Genomic DNA, 17,031 nt, shown 5'->3' with positions numbered 1-17,031 from the left:
ATGAAATAAAATGAAATGAAACAAAACAATGGTACAAAATCATTGATTGGCTATAAAGTAGAACTAAAGACATACAACATCAGCCTAACAATGTATCCTCTTTCCTCTGTATTATTACACTTTTTCTCTGGTAATCAGACACAGGCATTTGCTACACACCTGAAATCAAACTATGCTGGATGTGGACAGCAATAGTCTCTTAATCTAGCAAGATTCTGAATAGTGTTCAGACCAGGCAAAACATTCCCACATCTAGCAGGGATAAGATTAGAACATTTGACAAGTAGGGAGAGGGTAGAAGGGGGTAGATGGAGAGAGGAAGGGTAGAAAAACAAATAGGAACTAGAGAAGCACTTTGAGAGCGCAGACTTCTACCAAGCAGCTCATTTCCACCAATGATTTTGTTCTTTCATAGAGATCACTGATTTCCACCCATACGAATGCATGTTGCAAGTCGCCCAATTTCCAAATATAGAAGCCTTTTGTTACGTCAACTTCCAGAGGCTCTGCGTGATGCACCTACCCTTAGCAGAAACTAGAGCACGTACTTAAGTGTGCATATGAAAACCTCAAAAATTTGCAGCCTAAACTCCCAAGTTCACTGACCTAACCTGCCAAAATATTGAAAATTCTTTATAAAATCAACAAAAATTCCTGAATCACTACCAAAATTTAATCATCTGTAACTTGTGTCATTCTCAACCTTCCCTGCAAGTTTCAGCCAAATCTATTAACAACTTTTTGAGTTACTTTGCACACAGACAAGCCAACAAACATAATGCTGATGAAAACATAACCTCCTCCCTTGGCAGAGGTAATAAAGGAGAGAAAGAAAGGTGAGAGACAAAAATGGATAGGAAAGGAAGAGAAAGAAAGATAGGATGAAAGATAGGAGAGAAAGAGAGGGAATGATGGTCAGAAACAGGAGAGAGTAACCACAGAAAAGTGTGTTATTACACCTTCACTTTCTTCAAGAGAATCCCAACTCATGTCAAGTTGATTTTGTTTTGAAATGTTGAACAACTTACTCTACATATTTTCAGAAAACAGTGAAACAGTTGTATTGGTCACAGACATACAGAGCTATCAACCTCTGCAGATCAGAAAACATATTGAAACACAGTACAAAAATGTTATCATGCCAACAAAAATCACATCTTGGTTAAACTATACAAAAATTGTATGCAAAATCTGACAATTTTAGAAAAAAACATATTTTTCACTGCAAAAGTGTTGTGTTTTCTTACTCTGCATCAAAGAAAAAAAGAAGTATAAACACGCTAGTTAGCATCTCTAGCATGCAAATTAGTTGACAGTCCCCAATGAATCTTTCTGTATTTCCCTTCTGCACAGAATTCCAGAAAAGGGTTGCGGGAACAATGATATCACACTGTAACTTTCATCCCTTAATTGACTGGTCACAGAACAAACAAACAGTCTAAACCTTTGTATATGTTTGTCAAATGTTGCTTTCATGAGGTGGTTTTTATACAATCATAGTTTATTTCTCTGTCCAGCAAATTCTTCACTTCACACATCTTACCATCACTACTTGTAAAACCTACATCAAATTCCGCAGAGTATAACCACAGATTCTGTAACATCAGAAGAGAGCAAATTGCAGAAAATTACCCAGTTCTCTGTTCTGCTACTTGTCGCACAACTCTATTCAAAACAGCTGTTAGAATTTTGCCTAGTTTACGTAATGGCTTTCATTCAAAACAACTTTCATTGAGTTAAATTCTCCTCAGTCTCACGGAACTTAAAATTGTTTAACTGAGCACTAAACTACAGTGTGAGAGAATACTGACTCAACAACATCAGCGCAGAGCAAATTACAGAAAATTATCCAATCATCCGGGCTGCTATTTGTTACACAAACGTGCACATCACCCTCAGTGCAGGATGTATTCACAATGCCCCTCCATCGACCACCTTTATAGAGTCAACGCTCTTCAAACACCAACGGAGCACAAAAATAATCAATAGGCACTAATCACCTACAAGCAATGTGCTTGTGCGTGATGACAGGGGGAGGCGGTCTCTGCAGACACAGGGGTGAACTCAAGACCCGGACAGGGAGGATCGAGTTAGAATGTTTGCCCTCTTGGAGGGGAAAGATGAAAATAGAAGGAAATGATTTCTTACTTTTTGTTAAGAATATGAAGCCTACATGTATGTGTTAGGAGGATTTTCAGGAGTAGAATGGCTAACTATCAAAAAACAAACACAACAGACGAAAAGTCTTAATCATTCAATTCTGTTCCATATCATTAAGTGACATAAATATACTCAGTGTTGGCCTACATGATACTTTGGTCTAAGATCGACTGCATAAAACATATTACTTGCAGTATTATGTATGGTGGGATTATCATTTGCAACAAAGTCTGTCACATGAAGCTGAGAACCATGGATCAACGATACTGTGTGGTTTTCACACACAACAAACAAACAAACAAATAATACATCTGAGTTTGACACACACCCACATGTAAGCTTGCCAAAGGTAAAAGACTGTAGCTATCTGGCAAGTGAAATGTGCAAGCTCTGTGGTCAAGTGGTTTAGGCTCTTGGCTCTTTTAACATGAGATCCTGAGTTCAAATCCTTGCTTGCTGCACACAATATTTAAGACAAAATTATATACAACATTGTAATTGAACATCTTTTTGTAACAACGCTCTTGACAAAGGAGTACACTTAGGTAATATCTCATACTAATAATCTATGCATGGCAATATCACTGTCCTTCAGAACAGCTACGTAGGTTGCACACTAAAAGAGGTTGCAATGTTACTATGGTTACAAAGATACATATCACACGCACTTCCACTTGAGAAAAAGGGGTGGGGTAGGATGAATGCATGTACCCTGCAAACTACACTGATTAAAAAAACACAAAAACAAAACAAAACTTTGAAACAGATGTTAGAGACCAAAAAACAACAACAAACAATTAGCGCTTCAGTGCTTGGATGATCAGAATTTGTCTTTTGATATCTACTCTCTAAATCAACTGTCATAAATATCACAGCACTTGAATGTTGGTGGGGAAAAGTGGGACAGACATCATGTGAACAAACACTCAGGGGAAATGATGCATGCTTAGAAGACACCTCTGACTATAGCTCACCATTCCTTAGCTTGACAGACTGAAGTGGATATAATATGCCTGTGGACATCAATTAGCCCAGGACGCATTTGCACAAATCAATATGAATGTTCATACGCTGAGATACATACAAAAGGCACCCAAGTAAACAAGGAGTGCCTATAATATGCAGAGGGTGAATGTTAGACAGGTTATGAAAGAGAAAGAAAAGGAAAGAAGAGAGAGAGAGGAGGGCGTGAACGAATAAGGGGGGAAGATGCGAGAGGGAATGAATGACTGAGGGTAGGAAAGCTAGGTTATTGTCCTTACATAATTTTTTATTAATTTGACCCATTACACAAAAGGCCCATGTTGATGGTTCGTCTAATGAAATATGCTTTACATGTGGCATAGATAACGAAGGTGATCGATGTGACCAGGGACCAAACATTACAAGCAGTGGCAGGCTAGTCTTTTATTTCAGACCAAAATCTTGCTTCCCTCCTCTTCACCCATAGAAAAGCCCAACAGTGTGTGCGAAACACTTGACTTTCGAGACGGTCATAAAAGTCTTGCGCCTTGGTGAAATATGGCTGACGGCTATAACAGTCTGTGACTTAGAAATATGGCTGTGCAACATGGCCTTGATTGGGTTAATTGGTCCATAAAAAGTCTCCGGCAACCAAACTACCAACTAATGGGCCAGTAATTGGCTCTCACATTTGGGGATCACGCCTCTAAGTCACTTGGATATGTTCGCATTGATCAGCCAATTTTATGCCTGTTAAAGAGGTATCAAACACCAGTTTTCGTACTCTAATAGTTTCTTGGCAAATCTGTGATACAAGTTAATTACTACAGCATATCTTATTGTAACCCTTTTGCACAGTACATTTACGTGCCCCCCCCCCCCAAAAAAAAGAAGAGATTAATTAAGCAGAAGAATTATCTGTTTCTACTCTTTCCATAAAACAACGTAATTACTCCTCTTTCATGCTGTGTGAGAGATTTTTCATGCCCTTTGAGCACTCAGACTAAGTAGTAAAGGGCAATATACATACCCCCATAATTACATGTATTAATATCATCATTGTTATTATTTTCCATGTTTTTCATCTGGAATTTTGATTTGAAAATGAAAAACTTGGCATATCAGCAGATCATCAACACTGTGAATGATGTAGACACACTTGTATGTTTGAGGTGAATAAGTAATAATCACCCATACTAATTATGTACCTTTATAGTTTAAACAATACAGTTCAACAAGACGCTAACTGGTTGATCGCATTTGACATATGACATGCCTGAGATGTTTGATTTACAAACGGGCCCTGATTGATCTGGCCGATAATCACTGAATTGGGGATGAAACCAGCAGGATGTAAGCAGAGGGACAGAATCCGTTTGAAAGGCAATCTGACAATTAGGCGAGAAAAACAGTGGTTACATTGATCATCGCAGTGAATGCTCAAATTGATTGAAAGCCCCCGATCATGAGGCGCACAAAGCGCCAGAGTACTGCAGCCTTGAATGGCAAAACCGCTATCAACGTGTGGTAAAATGACGCAATATGGCTGTCCCTTCACCCCCTCCCCTCACCGTTTGATAGTACACGACCATTTTGAGGAGGTACGATCTGTCATAAAATAAACAGCTAGCTACAGCAATTACTTCAGATGTCCTACTCCAAAATGAAAGAAAACAATGTATATATGAGAGAACTTATTTTCTGAACACTTACATTAAAAAAAAAAAATCAAATACAGTTGTATAATTGTGGTCCAAATTGATGTTAGTGGAAAGGTATTATCCGTAATGGAAGTAGATTGGATGTCATTCATTCGATAATAGTGAGCTTCAGATCTGTGATGATATATGGCTATGATGTGCCTCCTCCCCGGGTTTGACAACGGGTAACTGGAATCGTTTGCCACGAGAGAAAAAGACATCATGTACAATGTAACTCACAACCCTTCTTCTTTTCCTGTGTTTACAACTATCTGCAATTTCAACTTTTCCTCATGAAGATAAACATTCTGTGTTAACTCTACCCATGGTACATTGTATACCCGGGATACTGATATATGCTACATAACCTACAAGGCAGCACTAATGAAGTTTGTTAAAATCTTTGTTCAACAGCTTTCAAAAACATGAAATAAGAGCACTACTCTCTTTCCAGACCAGACCCTTCTCTTGGTAAAACAATAAAAATCCTTAAAGTGCAGTTGAATTATTGTGTCATGGCAGCTCATAAACTGTACCCAGACTTCAGGGGGCCACCAGCTCAAACCATTATGATGTCACATTCATCCCTTCTTTCAGACTACGGAATTCTTATATGGATATAAGACGTAAGGATATGGGACATTTCTATGTGTCTGAATGATCATATAATGATATATGGTCAGTTTCACGGTAAAGGGTGTAACTTTCAATTTTTAGCCTTTTGGCCCACCCTGAACACATAGATTTACAGATCTCAAAGATTTTTTCCCATGTGAGTCACCTTATGAGTAGCCACCTTGGGTAGCATAATCAGATCCAGGTATTGATGCGTTTTGTTTTGACAGTCACATATGTACCCTAAAAATGACTATTTTGTTGCATTGAAATTTATATAACATTTTTGAAATGTTAATAATTTTCTACAGCAACTGCAGAGATCTAATTTTTTATGTTAAACGCATAGTTGTATGGTCAATTGAAATGACCAGATTAGTTTGGTTTGCATCTGGCCCTATATTTTAGAATGCTATGACTTCAAATTTGAGGTTTCGGAGGCTTCATTTTCCGTTAACAATTGTTTACAAACTTTGATGGACAGTAATGATCAGTGGGTGTGTTTTGGTTACTTTCTTTTATGCTGAAAATAGTAAGGTACATCTAAACTTTAGACTTACATCAAAGTTTACTTGATTCTAGGGCTATTTGAAATTTTGTGATAATTTGATTCCATCAAGTGAAATTTCCGTTAGCAGTTTTGAAGCCTCCGAAACAAAGTGTTTAGTCAAATAATATGAATATAGATAAGAGAAGCGACCTAATCTATATGTCAAAATGTAGGATATGGGGCCCTAACCTAATAGACCAAAAATAGTTAAGATCCGCCAAACTCTCTGAAAATAGGAGACAATACAAATTTTCCGTTAACACGTGAAGCCTCCGAGACGCATTGAAGCCTCCGAAACAGCAAAAACATCTAATTTGACATTTCTGATAAATTCTTTGAGTGTCTGCCCCAAATTATGCCATGAAATCATCAACAGACATGGACAGACAACAAAAATGATAAAAACATTATGATACTGCAATAATTTTTTGAGCTAATGCACTTTATAGAGAAAAAGTGGTTTCGGAGGCTTCAAACGGATGTTAACACTGCATTTTTGTGATTTTCTCTGGACAAAATCAAATTAGATTTATTGTTCACCCACCCAATGATTGCTTATGACATATCTAAAGATATTTAATCACATTCAGTTTTCTGGCTGCTTTGTTTACTCACCAATATAGATTTACTATACAATTTACCTATTTTTCTTAAACATTGCAGCCATGTCACACATAACTCACCTTTTCATTCAGCAATAAAATATGAGCAGATGAGGATGTTGCCCTCCAAATATGTTTAAACAGTGTATATCAACCAAAAAAGACACAATTTATCCATCACTTTCTACATAACATACATGATTTTCATAAAAACATAAGGCATACCAAATTAATTTTCCTGATGTTTCGGAGGCTTCATTTTATGTTAACAGCATGTAAATGGAATGTTTTGATTACAATTGTGTAATTCTAAGTCTATCAAATAACTGTTTGGACTGAATGAGACATAATGATTCCTCAAGCAAGGTGTAGATAGTTGTTTAAATGTATGAAAAGCATTTATTTTGTAGGTTTCCTTTTGAAACAATGGAACAGGCTAGATATTGTGAGTAATGAAAGTGACTTCCAGCTTGCGTGCATGCCCACATCATGCAACAGTAGTGCAACAAAGCAAGTAGTTGTGGATACATCAATGTTCTTAAGTTGGATAACTCATTTTTACTCTTGAGAGAAGTTGAAGTGTTGTGACCATATTTGTATCACTCTTTTGACTGGTTACACTTTGATGATGAAGACCAAACAATTACTTGATTATTTAGTGTTAATACACTTTTTTTTTTAAAGAACTGAACACTATTCCTGTCCTGAAGATTCAAGGACTTTAATAGATGGTTATTCAAGAGGGAAGCATGCACTTAACTAAGAAATATATTACTTTTGAATTTAAGGTTCTATCTTTTATGCATGATCAAGAGCAAATGGTGGAAAATATTTTTTGGATTTTTACACTTTCGACTCACTATCATCTGAGTGTAATAGTTTCGAAACACAGTCTTTTACATGTCCATTTATAACCCATTGACAAATCCATTCCATTGTTACTCACATGGCATTTGTTTTTGCCATACTAAAATCTTGACTTTTTTAGCTTTCCATTTCTTAACAAGTTCTTTGGCTTTCATTTCCAATACTTATTTGGAGGAAAGTAATTAATCAATAAATTTGTAAGTGGATTTGAAAATAGCTAACGTCTTGCAGATTATCATTTCTGTGGTGTGACTGGGATCACAGGGTACTGTTTTGGAATTTTGACATTTGATTGCTTCATTCAGACAGGTTTTCATGTCAGTCTGTATGTCAGATCTAATGCATGCTAGGTGCAACACAATCTTGATACTACAGTATACCCTATTTTCCATACTTTATCATGCTGGCATGGACCACTTGACTATTTTTGATTAAACAAAATGTAACTTGTGTTACGAAACATCTCTTTGCTTACAAGTGTGAGACTCTATGACATGTTTGCGGATGTAGTTCTCAGCGCAGTAAATGGACAGTAATGGTTGGGATAGGATTGTTTATAAATGACATAATAGACCTCTACTTATAAATAGCCTGTTGTCATGGGGTACATGTACATGTAGTTTACATGGATGGGTGACTGGAGAAGTTATGTTCATGAAGAACAATATTGAAATGATTGAAATCTTTATAATCTGTTTAGTCCTGGCTTTTCTGGAAAAAGTTACAAGCCCCTAACTATTTTGAAATTCAAAGGGTTAAAACTGTAGTCTGTGGGTTTATGTACTATTTAAAACAAACTTGTGGGTTTCTAACAAACTTAGATATTTAAACACATTTGCTGCTTTTTAATTTTTTGCTAAAAAGGTTGTCATTTTTAGAAACAGTAAAAGTTCTGTTAGCAATTTCTCAATGTGTACCTTCAAATACAGGCCTCCTAGCTGTCACAGGAGTCACACAAATTGGAATTTTATAAAAATAACTATAAAAAAAGAAGCCTTTGAAGAATTAGTAAATTAAAAATTAAATTATATGAAACAGGGGTGACTTGTATACCACATAAAAAGAAAGTAAAATTCTACACGTAACTATCATATATTATAGGGAACTGTACATTTGGTCAACATTTTTTAAACATAAATTCAAATTCATACACAGTCATGGGTAGGGTATGTACATTTATCTTTTCAACAGGCGATTCAAAAAGATGAATGGGATCTTGACCATTTCAATTTCTATTGAGCTCCATGATAATATCACCAATATATTGATTATTTGACAGTTTGATGATGACCCTTACATGGAATGGCTGATCGGTGTTTAAGATTGCTGTTCTATGACCATGATCACTGCATTTGATAGCTATAGTAGGGGATATCAGGCATGGTCCATATGCAAAAGAATGTTTATAAGCCCTTTTTCCCCTTTCTATATTTTACAATGCTATGTTGTAATCTAACCGTCATGCCATCACATAGTCTATTTTCTATCCCTTTCTCATCAACAGTTGAAATTGATTTCACATAAAAACAATTATGATGGGTGGTTTATGTACATCCCACAAACTGCACTTATAAAGCAAGCAAGCATAATCTTTGCATTAAGTCTAGCTACAGTTCTAACTCATTGAAAGTAATTCTTACTGCATTATGATGAAAAGTTTGACAAATGCATACAGCTGTACGTGTGTAGCCTAATCATGTTCTGCATTGCCAAAGTCATGCATATGCAAATACAGTGTATGTATACAACTGAGCATAAAGATCTCATAAGATCTCATAAAGTCTCTTAACATATATGTTGGAAAGTCTTTTTTCTGCATACAAATAAATACTATTTTACATGTTACAACATTGTTAGTTGTGTATTTGGAAACAATCAGCTGCATTAATGTACTTCATATCACCTTAAAATGGACTGTTTTTGCATGTTAACAGTTATGATGAAGCCTCCGAAACATGCATTGCTGCTAACTTTAAGCCGCAAAAAAAAAAAAGATGTTCCTAATCAGTGTACTTTTATTGCTACTGTTGCAGTTCCCTTTAGAATCATATTGCCTCATGTAATGTCATAAATTTGAACTTAGCATTGCTCAAAGTGTACACAGTTTGTTATTCACTTTTGTGGAAGCCAATTTCCTTAATATAATAATAAGTGTGAAGGGTAAGCATTACGCACTGCCATAAAATGTACATCTGTATACTGTTATTCACATTTTATTGATGCCCTGTCGCTATTCTAGCATGTAGTGATAGTTGCTTACTGTAGTTTTATTATTTTAAGTGAATACAAGACTAGAACTTTGTGTTAGCAGTTTTGAAGCCTCCGAAACACACTAGTTTGTTAACTGAAGCCTCTGAAACTCACAAGTCTGAAAATTTCAACTTTGTCAAAAATAATCGAATTTCTTTGGGATTTTGGTTGATAAATGTTTGTTACCAAGAGATAATTTAGGGCTATGTTTAGAGTGGCTCTTTCTTCTAGAACATTCTTTTAACTTAAAAATAGTTTGTCAGGTATCATTTTTACCTTGGAATTTGAAGTTCACATCCAAATAATTGCAAGAGCGAATATCTGTTGGGCGAAAAGTGTTTTGATATTTCAAATACATGTTCACAGCAAATGAAAAGTTGCATTACATCCACCATTTATCTTCATTTGGTTGCTGTGGGTGACCAAAACATCCTTGTTGTTTTTACCTAAATTTATCTAAAATTCCATAATAGTCACTTCATTTTTCATATTTAGCCAAAGAATTAAGCTCTGGAATGACAAAATATTGAAAATATAGACATTCCTATATAAAATAAAGGCAAAGATAAAAATGGAAACACAACTTTAAGTTTTGACCCTTGCCACATCAAAGTTACACCCTTTACTGTGAAACTGACCATATGCCTTGTATATATCCTGGTTGTTACATACATAGCATATCAAAATGATGGTTTGAGCATCGATTCCTTCAAATATAGTAAATTCATACCATGTGTCATGTCTGAATACTCTCATATAATCGTGCGTCATATAAGTAGGCAGGGCTTATTCGCATTGCACATCAGCGTTAGCACGAACTATCAGATGAATGCACTTCAAAGCATAAAAACAATGCGCAAAGTTCATACTGCTCAAATAGTAGAGGCTACTATGTAATCCCGTGAGATTTTTGTGCCAAAATTGATTTTTTTTTTTGCTAACTTTGTCAATTTGGGGGTGCTGAATCTAAAAAACTTTGGTTCCATGAGCTCATGAGCTTCTTGTGAAACATGACCGTGTGCAAAGCCTGATGCTGCCATATGACTATCGTGTACCGAGACATTTTGTCCTAATGGTCTCATGTGAATACATATTTATACTTGAATGTATGATGAAGAGGTCTAGTGGATGAAACCAAAGGTCTCAGGTTCAAATCCTGCATTCATCCTTGGACAAGATTAACTGTCTGTGATGTCCCTTTTGACCCAAGTGAATGAATGGGTATTTATCAGCCCCTCCTCCTTCTTTTTTTTTTTTTTTTTTTTCTTTTTTTTGGGGGGGGGGGGGGGGTGCAGGAGTCATAGTTAATGGTACAACCAAATCTGGTAAGGGTAAGTAGATAGAAACAAGCTTCAAGACACCTGAATTGATGTACATCATGGATCCTACCCTTCCTATTGTACATTGCATGTGCATGGCACAGTCATATGTACAGCCATACCTAATGATATTGACCTATCCTCTTATTCTAATGTCCTTTCAGTTGCTTAGCCACTACACAACACACAGGCAACATAGAATTCCATCACAAATGATGAGCTACAAATAGTTTACTTTTAAAGGACAAGTTCACCTTCATAAACATAAGGATTGAGAGAATGCAGCAATATTAGTAGAACACATCAGTGAAAGTTTGAGGAAAATTGGACAATATTGATGCAAAAGTCATGAATTTAAAAAAAAATTTTGTGTTGGAACTGCTGGATGAGGAGACTACTAAGGCTCGTGATGTCATATGAGTACAACAGTATAAAGAAAATGTAAAGAAAATTCAACATATTTTCACTTTTTTCGCATAATAAAAGAGCACATGACTTGCCTCTTTCTAAAGGCAATGGGAATAATATTACCCATAACAATATGTCAGTAACAAGTCGAGGGAATGTGTACTTTTTTCAAAAGATGAAATTCTGTGAAATTCTCTTTATATTTTCCTTATATTGTTGTAAGCATGTGACATCATACACTGCAGTAGTCTTCTCATCCAGCGGTGACTGCACAAAAACTTCAAAAATTCATAACTTTTGAACGGATTGTCCGATTTTCCTCAAACTTTCAATGATGTGTTCTACTAATATTGCTACATTCTCTCAATCCTTATGATAATGAAGGTGAACTTGTCCTTTAAGCTCTTCTTTTCTTGCTTGACTTGCTTGTTATTTGTATTTTTGTAGCCATTCAATTCATTAAAGTGTTGTTGTTGTTGTTGTTGTTGTTGTTGTTTTCCTGCTCTGTTTACAGGCGGGTCAGGTGCATTATTCGACAATACACTGAGGTATTTCTGCCCCTTTTTCTTTTTTTCTTGTCTGCATCAGCCGACTGGCTTTCGCCACGGCATGCCCATTGATTTCTGCATGGCTCGGTTGGCCTGCATTGTTTCAGCATTGATTGTTGGGTTTACAGAGGGGAATGAAGTCAGGAGCCATACGGTACACCGTTCCAACTCAACCGAACATCACAAAACATTCAAGTCCCTCATGTGCAACATCTTCGTCTGCTGGCAGATAACCACATCAGTCAAAACAAATGCTTGCAGTTTGATATTCTGTGTTCTTTCAGTGCTAATTCGCACAGAAAACTCCATAGCATTTGTACATGCTGCCCAAAGATTGTTGCACTATTAAAAAGGGTTAACCTGTCGGTGTGCTTTGAGGGTCGATATGCAGGGCAAACTCCATAGCATTGTACACCCTGCCAAAGTTCCTTGGCACAGAAAGGTCTGAGGTAGATAATTCAACAGGTATTCAACTGAACCATCACTTCCGAGATCAAAGAGAGTTATCATGGGTCTTTCATTACAATCTCCCACAGCTTTAGAAATGCAAGATGACTGTTCACAGCAATTTCCCTGAAATATTAACATCACCACCACTTACAAATAGTTTATTTTAATCTCCACTATCTGCACTGCTGTATATAATTGTATTTCAGAATGCACATTCATCATGTTTACCTTCAACTAGCCAAGCATCTACATTCCCGTAAAGAGCATCATTCACAAGCAAGTAAGAATGCAAGCAGCTGCTATCAACATTTAATTTTAATATTGAATTAAGCCATATGGTATTTTTATTTTTTTAATTTATAAATTGGTTTAGGATTCTTGACCCAAGGTAGTCTCATCAGTAGTTTACACGTTGCTATTCTTGGGGGCCCTGAAAAAAAAAAATGATATTGCCAATAAGCTGGAACACACTTCTATCTCTAGTTTTACATATTGATATTTTGATAAATATTGCACAACATCCTGCGATCAAATTTTCCACATTTAAACTTCACATATCCCCCCTTAGGCCATCTGAGTGGTCCCTGGCTAATTCAAATTGAAGGTGGGCAGTCAAATCTTATCTCACTTGCCGTGATACCAGTCTTCATCTTTAAGAAAACATATGACAAAAATTGCAGCTAGATTTGGGGGGGGGGGGGTGGATAACATTTCAAAGTAATGTACTGTAGTAGATACAGATGAAATGCCAATACTAAACATTAATCAAAGCTAGATTGGGGATGGGGCTTAACTCTGTTTGAAAAGCACTTAGGCTACTGTGCATACGTGATGGGAGGCTTGTCACCCGAAAACCATTCAAGATTCCACCAGGAATGTATAGTTAGTGTGATAGTGCCCGAGGCCAACAGGTACATTGAGGGCAAGGGGGGGGGGGGGGGGAAATAAATGCACAAAGAAAGAGGAAAAAACATTCTGATGAATGATTTCTGTCTGCATTCTAGACAGGCTATTCTGCAATCCAAACAGTTTAATTACACAGATCATATGAAAAGAAGAGCACAAAAAAAAAAAAAAATGTCATTTTATGATGAAGTGTAACAGGTAAGTAGCATCACACATTCAAAATCTTCGGTATTTGCGATCCCTTACTATCAGTCCTTTTACTTCCAGTCCATTCATTCTACATGCTGTTCTCTTTAACTTGACAAGCTAGAATTCCGTGTGATGATCACATTACACGATGACATGTCAGGCAAGCCTGACACACAATCTCAAGTTAGATGAAGGATGAACTAAAACTTTATACCGACATGCGGGCGATAAATATACAAGATGCAACATTCAATCGCATTGATCAAAGTGACAGGTCTACTACATGTATATAGTATACATTGTAAATACTCACAGCCTCATGCAAAGAAGTCGAGGAGTTTTTCTCAAATTCTTGATCATCCATACGTATTCGGACTCCCTCAATGCTGTCGCCATGATCAAGGTCAGCCAATCTCAGATCCGAGTTTACTCTCTTTTTTTTTTCCTCAGTGAGCCGTTAGCATCCAGTATTATGACAGGAAGTTGCCACCATCACAAAACAATTTTCCTTTTAAAACCTTTTTTAGTTATTATGCTTCAAAGTGGCCACAGAAATTGGCACATGCAGGAGATGAATGTTTTGCTTAATTCCAACAGCAGAAATGATCTGCTTCACACGGCTAGATTCCACTGGAAATACAGCATATAATCAAAGCAAAAAATATACTACAGTACGTAGAATATAATGCATATTAGTAGCACAAGACGTGACACATTCTGTTTGAACCATCCATCGAACTATAACTCCATCTTGTTTATAGTATGGCAGATGGAAAAGATAATTCACACAAAATGATTAGCAACAAAAACACTAGAGAATTCATTCAACAATAGTCGGAGTTACAGTGCTTAAATTAACCCCAAACAATATCCATACACACACAGAAAGAAAAAAAATGCGCAATAGCATTTGGTGGATCCAAAAGCCAGCGGAGTACAATCATATCAACATGATTTCCTAGAAATGCCAGCATGCCAATAATGTTTCCGAGTCATATGCTGAGTGAAATCCCAAATGATGGTTCTCTGTATCCAAAGCTCTCATGACGTACGGAGCTCCCTCCGGCTTGGCAGTATCGTATAAATACAGCAGCTGTGCATGATAGCGTCTTGCAAGAGTGTCGGGATCTCCGTTCCCTTCTGACCGAGCCAATGTAAAGCTTCTTTCAACACCACAGCATCCAACAATAAAGCCTCCTGAATGTAACGTGTCGGGGACCAGATCGGAACCGTCCAGACACTTTACACCACTGCCCATTCAATTACTATTTCCTCATTCTTTGATGGCAAAGAACAGTGCTGGTTTAGAAAATTAAAAGCTCGCCGGTTTCTTGATAGCCATAAAGAAGATGTTAAAGGCAGGAACAAGAAGAACATGCAATTTGACTTTTATCTGAACACACACACACACAAAATTATTCAACTGTACATATGAGACTTTGAGTAACTTCTGAGCCTATTGAACAAACTTTTGACAACCTGGAAAACAAGAAAAAAACAAACAAACAAACACACAACTGACACTTCATATGTACCAGTATTTCACTTTTCACTTTGAATGATCAACTATAAACACTAGAACAGGTCACCAAAACTTGCTTGCTAAACACAAGTTATCGACGGTAAAAATCTAAACTTATTTCAAGTTTGCTTATGGCTTGTCTAACACAGAACAGCAACCAGGCAAGTAAATTAATCACACCTGGGGACCATTTCATGAAACTTTTCGTCAGTGATTTACAATGGCAACTGTTAAAAGCTACTGAAATCCTTGCGTCTGATTGGCTGATAGCAAATTTGTCAGTGAAAACCTCCGACGAACTCGTTGATGAAACGCCCCCCAGTAGTAAACTTTAATACAAAAGAAAACAGATGTGTAGAGTAGCTCACTATTAGCATCATACCAGCACATAATCCTCTGTATTGCTTTAAAAAAAAAAAAAAAAAAAAAAAATCTATGGCATACCACACACAAGGGCTTTCTATTGCAATTTACAATGCACTGAATAACAAAAATAATTTAGCACCTGGGACTGACATAATGCATCTATTGTTCTTTAGCATTCCTTTGCTGTAAACAAGAACAAAACAAAAGAAGAAACCACCTGCTCAGATATTATGCCTTTTATTGAAAGCAAGCTTTGTGCAGCTGTCAAATGCCAAGTTCTTTGTATTAGAAGCAGCTTGGGCAGAACATTCTTTACCTAAAAATCTTTCAGACAAGTTTGAATGTATCAGTTGTTGCTACATTAATGGTTCACACAAAGGCAAATCAGCAGGATACATATCTCAAGATGTGCATCGTGTTCGACATCTCAAGATGTATGCCTGTGTGGTCACAAAAATCCCACTTATTATCATGATCAGCATTGCAATGCAAATCCCAAGAAATATTGTGCTTATATCTGAATTATCACAATAATCTGTACCACATTTACTGTGTACGCTGCAGCAAATAATCTTGAGATTTTATATCCCATCATTTAACGGGCACATCACAACAGTGTGTGCACAACACCCCTGTGAAGTGCAAGAACAAAAGGGCAAAGAGAAGCGAACACAGTGAAGCGTACTTTGTGATTCAGCTTGGGAGATTTCCTGCATGCGCAGACTCTTTGGTTAATTATCTCGATCATCAAATCACAGGATATTTTTGACCATGTGAATGCTTGCAAAAAAGACTCAAGATTTTGACTGCGATCATTATCCCACTATTTCTGCCTGTGTGAACGCTGGCAAAAAAATCTCCAGATATGGATCGCAATCATAATCCAGCTATTTGTAAGTGTAAATGTGGATAACATATTTTGATGATATTTGTATCATGATTCAAACATTGATGTTGGGGTGGGGGGAATGAAATCTCACCTTTAAATATGCATTTAGAAGCATTAAAGGGATTGTACAGTACTGGTTGAGGTGGGGATTCATGTCTCGCACATTCTTAGGTGAGATAATGAGAAACCTCATGAAATATGAAAGAGCATGTTATTTTAAGAAGGGTTCAATGTTTATTTGATGAAAATTGGTTTTCAAATGGCTGAGATATCCAAAAAAGTGATAATAATAAAAGGCAACAGGCCACAACTTTATTAAGATCTTTGTTTCACCTTGTTTTTGGATATCTCAGCCATTTCAAAACCGATTTTCATCAAATAAACTTTTGATACCCCTTAGAATTGCATGATCTTTGACATCTCATAGAGTGGTTTCTGAATATCTCCCAAAACGTAAAAAGCTAAATCCTCACCTCGACCAGAACTGTACACACCCTTTAACACGTAAACAAGCCTACGGCATTTCTGCTGACAGTAAGACTACCACTCACTATCATTTTCAGTCACAAAATTTAAAAACTAAATCTGCTTTTGTCAGGCACGAAATAATGTCATTCAAACAAATAAAACCCACAGTAATATATTAACAGAGACAATGACATAATCACAGTGCAGTGTCATTTGAAATTCTAATGGGCAGATTCATTAGAGTAGACCGCTTAAAATG

The 17,031-nt window shown here is 36.6% G+C and overlaps 1 protein-coding gene across 2 annotated transcripts in view; it reads right to left on the bottom strand.

The window, feature by feature from the left end:
• LOC139717631 (uncharacterized) overlaps positions 1-17,031 on the bottom strand; it is a 157,059-nt gene that overhangs the window by 97,521 nt on the left and 42,507 nt on the right. The window contains exon 1 of one of the 2 annotated variants that reach the window (XM_071629140.1): positions 13,841-14,278. The exons of the other annotated variant lie outside the window; for it this stretch is intronic. Coding sequence (XP_071485241.1) covers positions 13,841-13,923 — 83 coding nt within the window. The 5' untranslated portion in view covers positions 13,924-14,278. Of the gene's footprint in view, positions 1-13,840; positions 14,279-17,031 lie in introns of those variants that run through there. 2 annotated transcript variants of the gene reach the window in all.

This window comes from Diadema antillarum, unplaced genomic scaffold, assembly GCF_040938485.1.
Source record: "Diadema antillarum isolate AM-2024a unplaced genomic scaffold, OU_Dant_1.0 scf00000008, whole genome shotgun sequence".
NCBI classification, from domain to species: domain Eukaryota; kingdom Metazoa; phylum Echinodermata; class Echinoidea; order Diadematoida; family Diadematidae; genus Diadema; species Diadema antillarum.
Note: the sequence above shows the minus strand (reverse complement) of the source record. Positions and strands in the feature narration are given on the sequence as shown.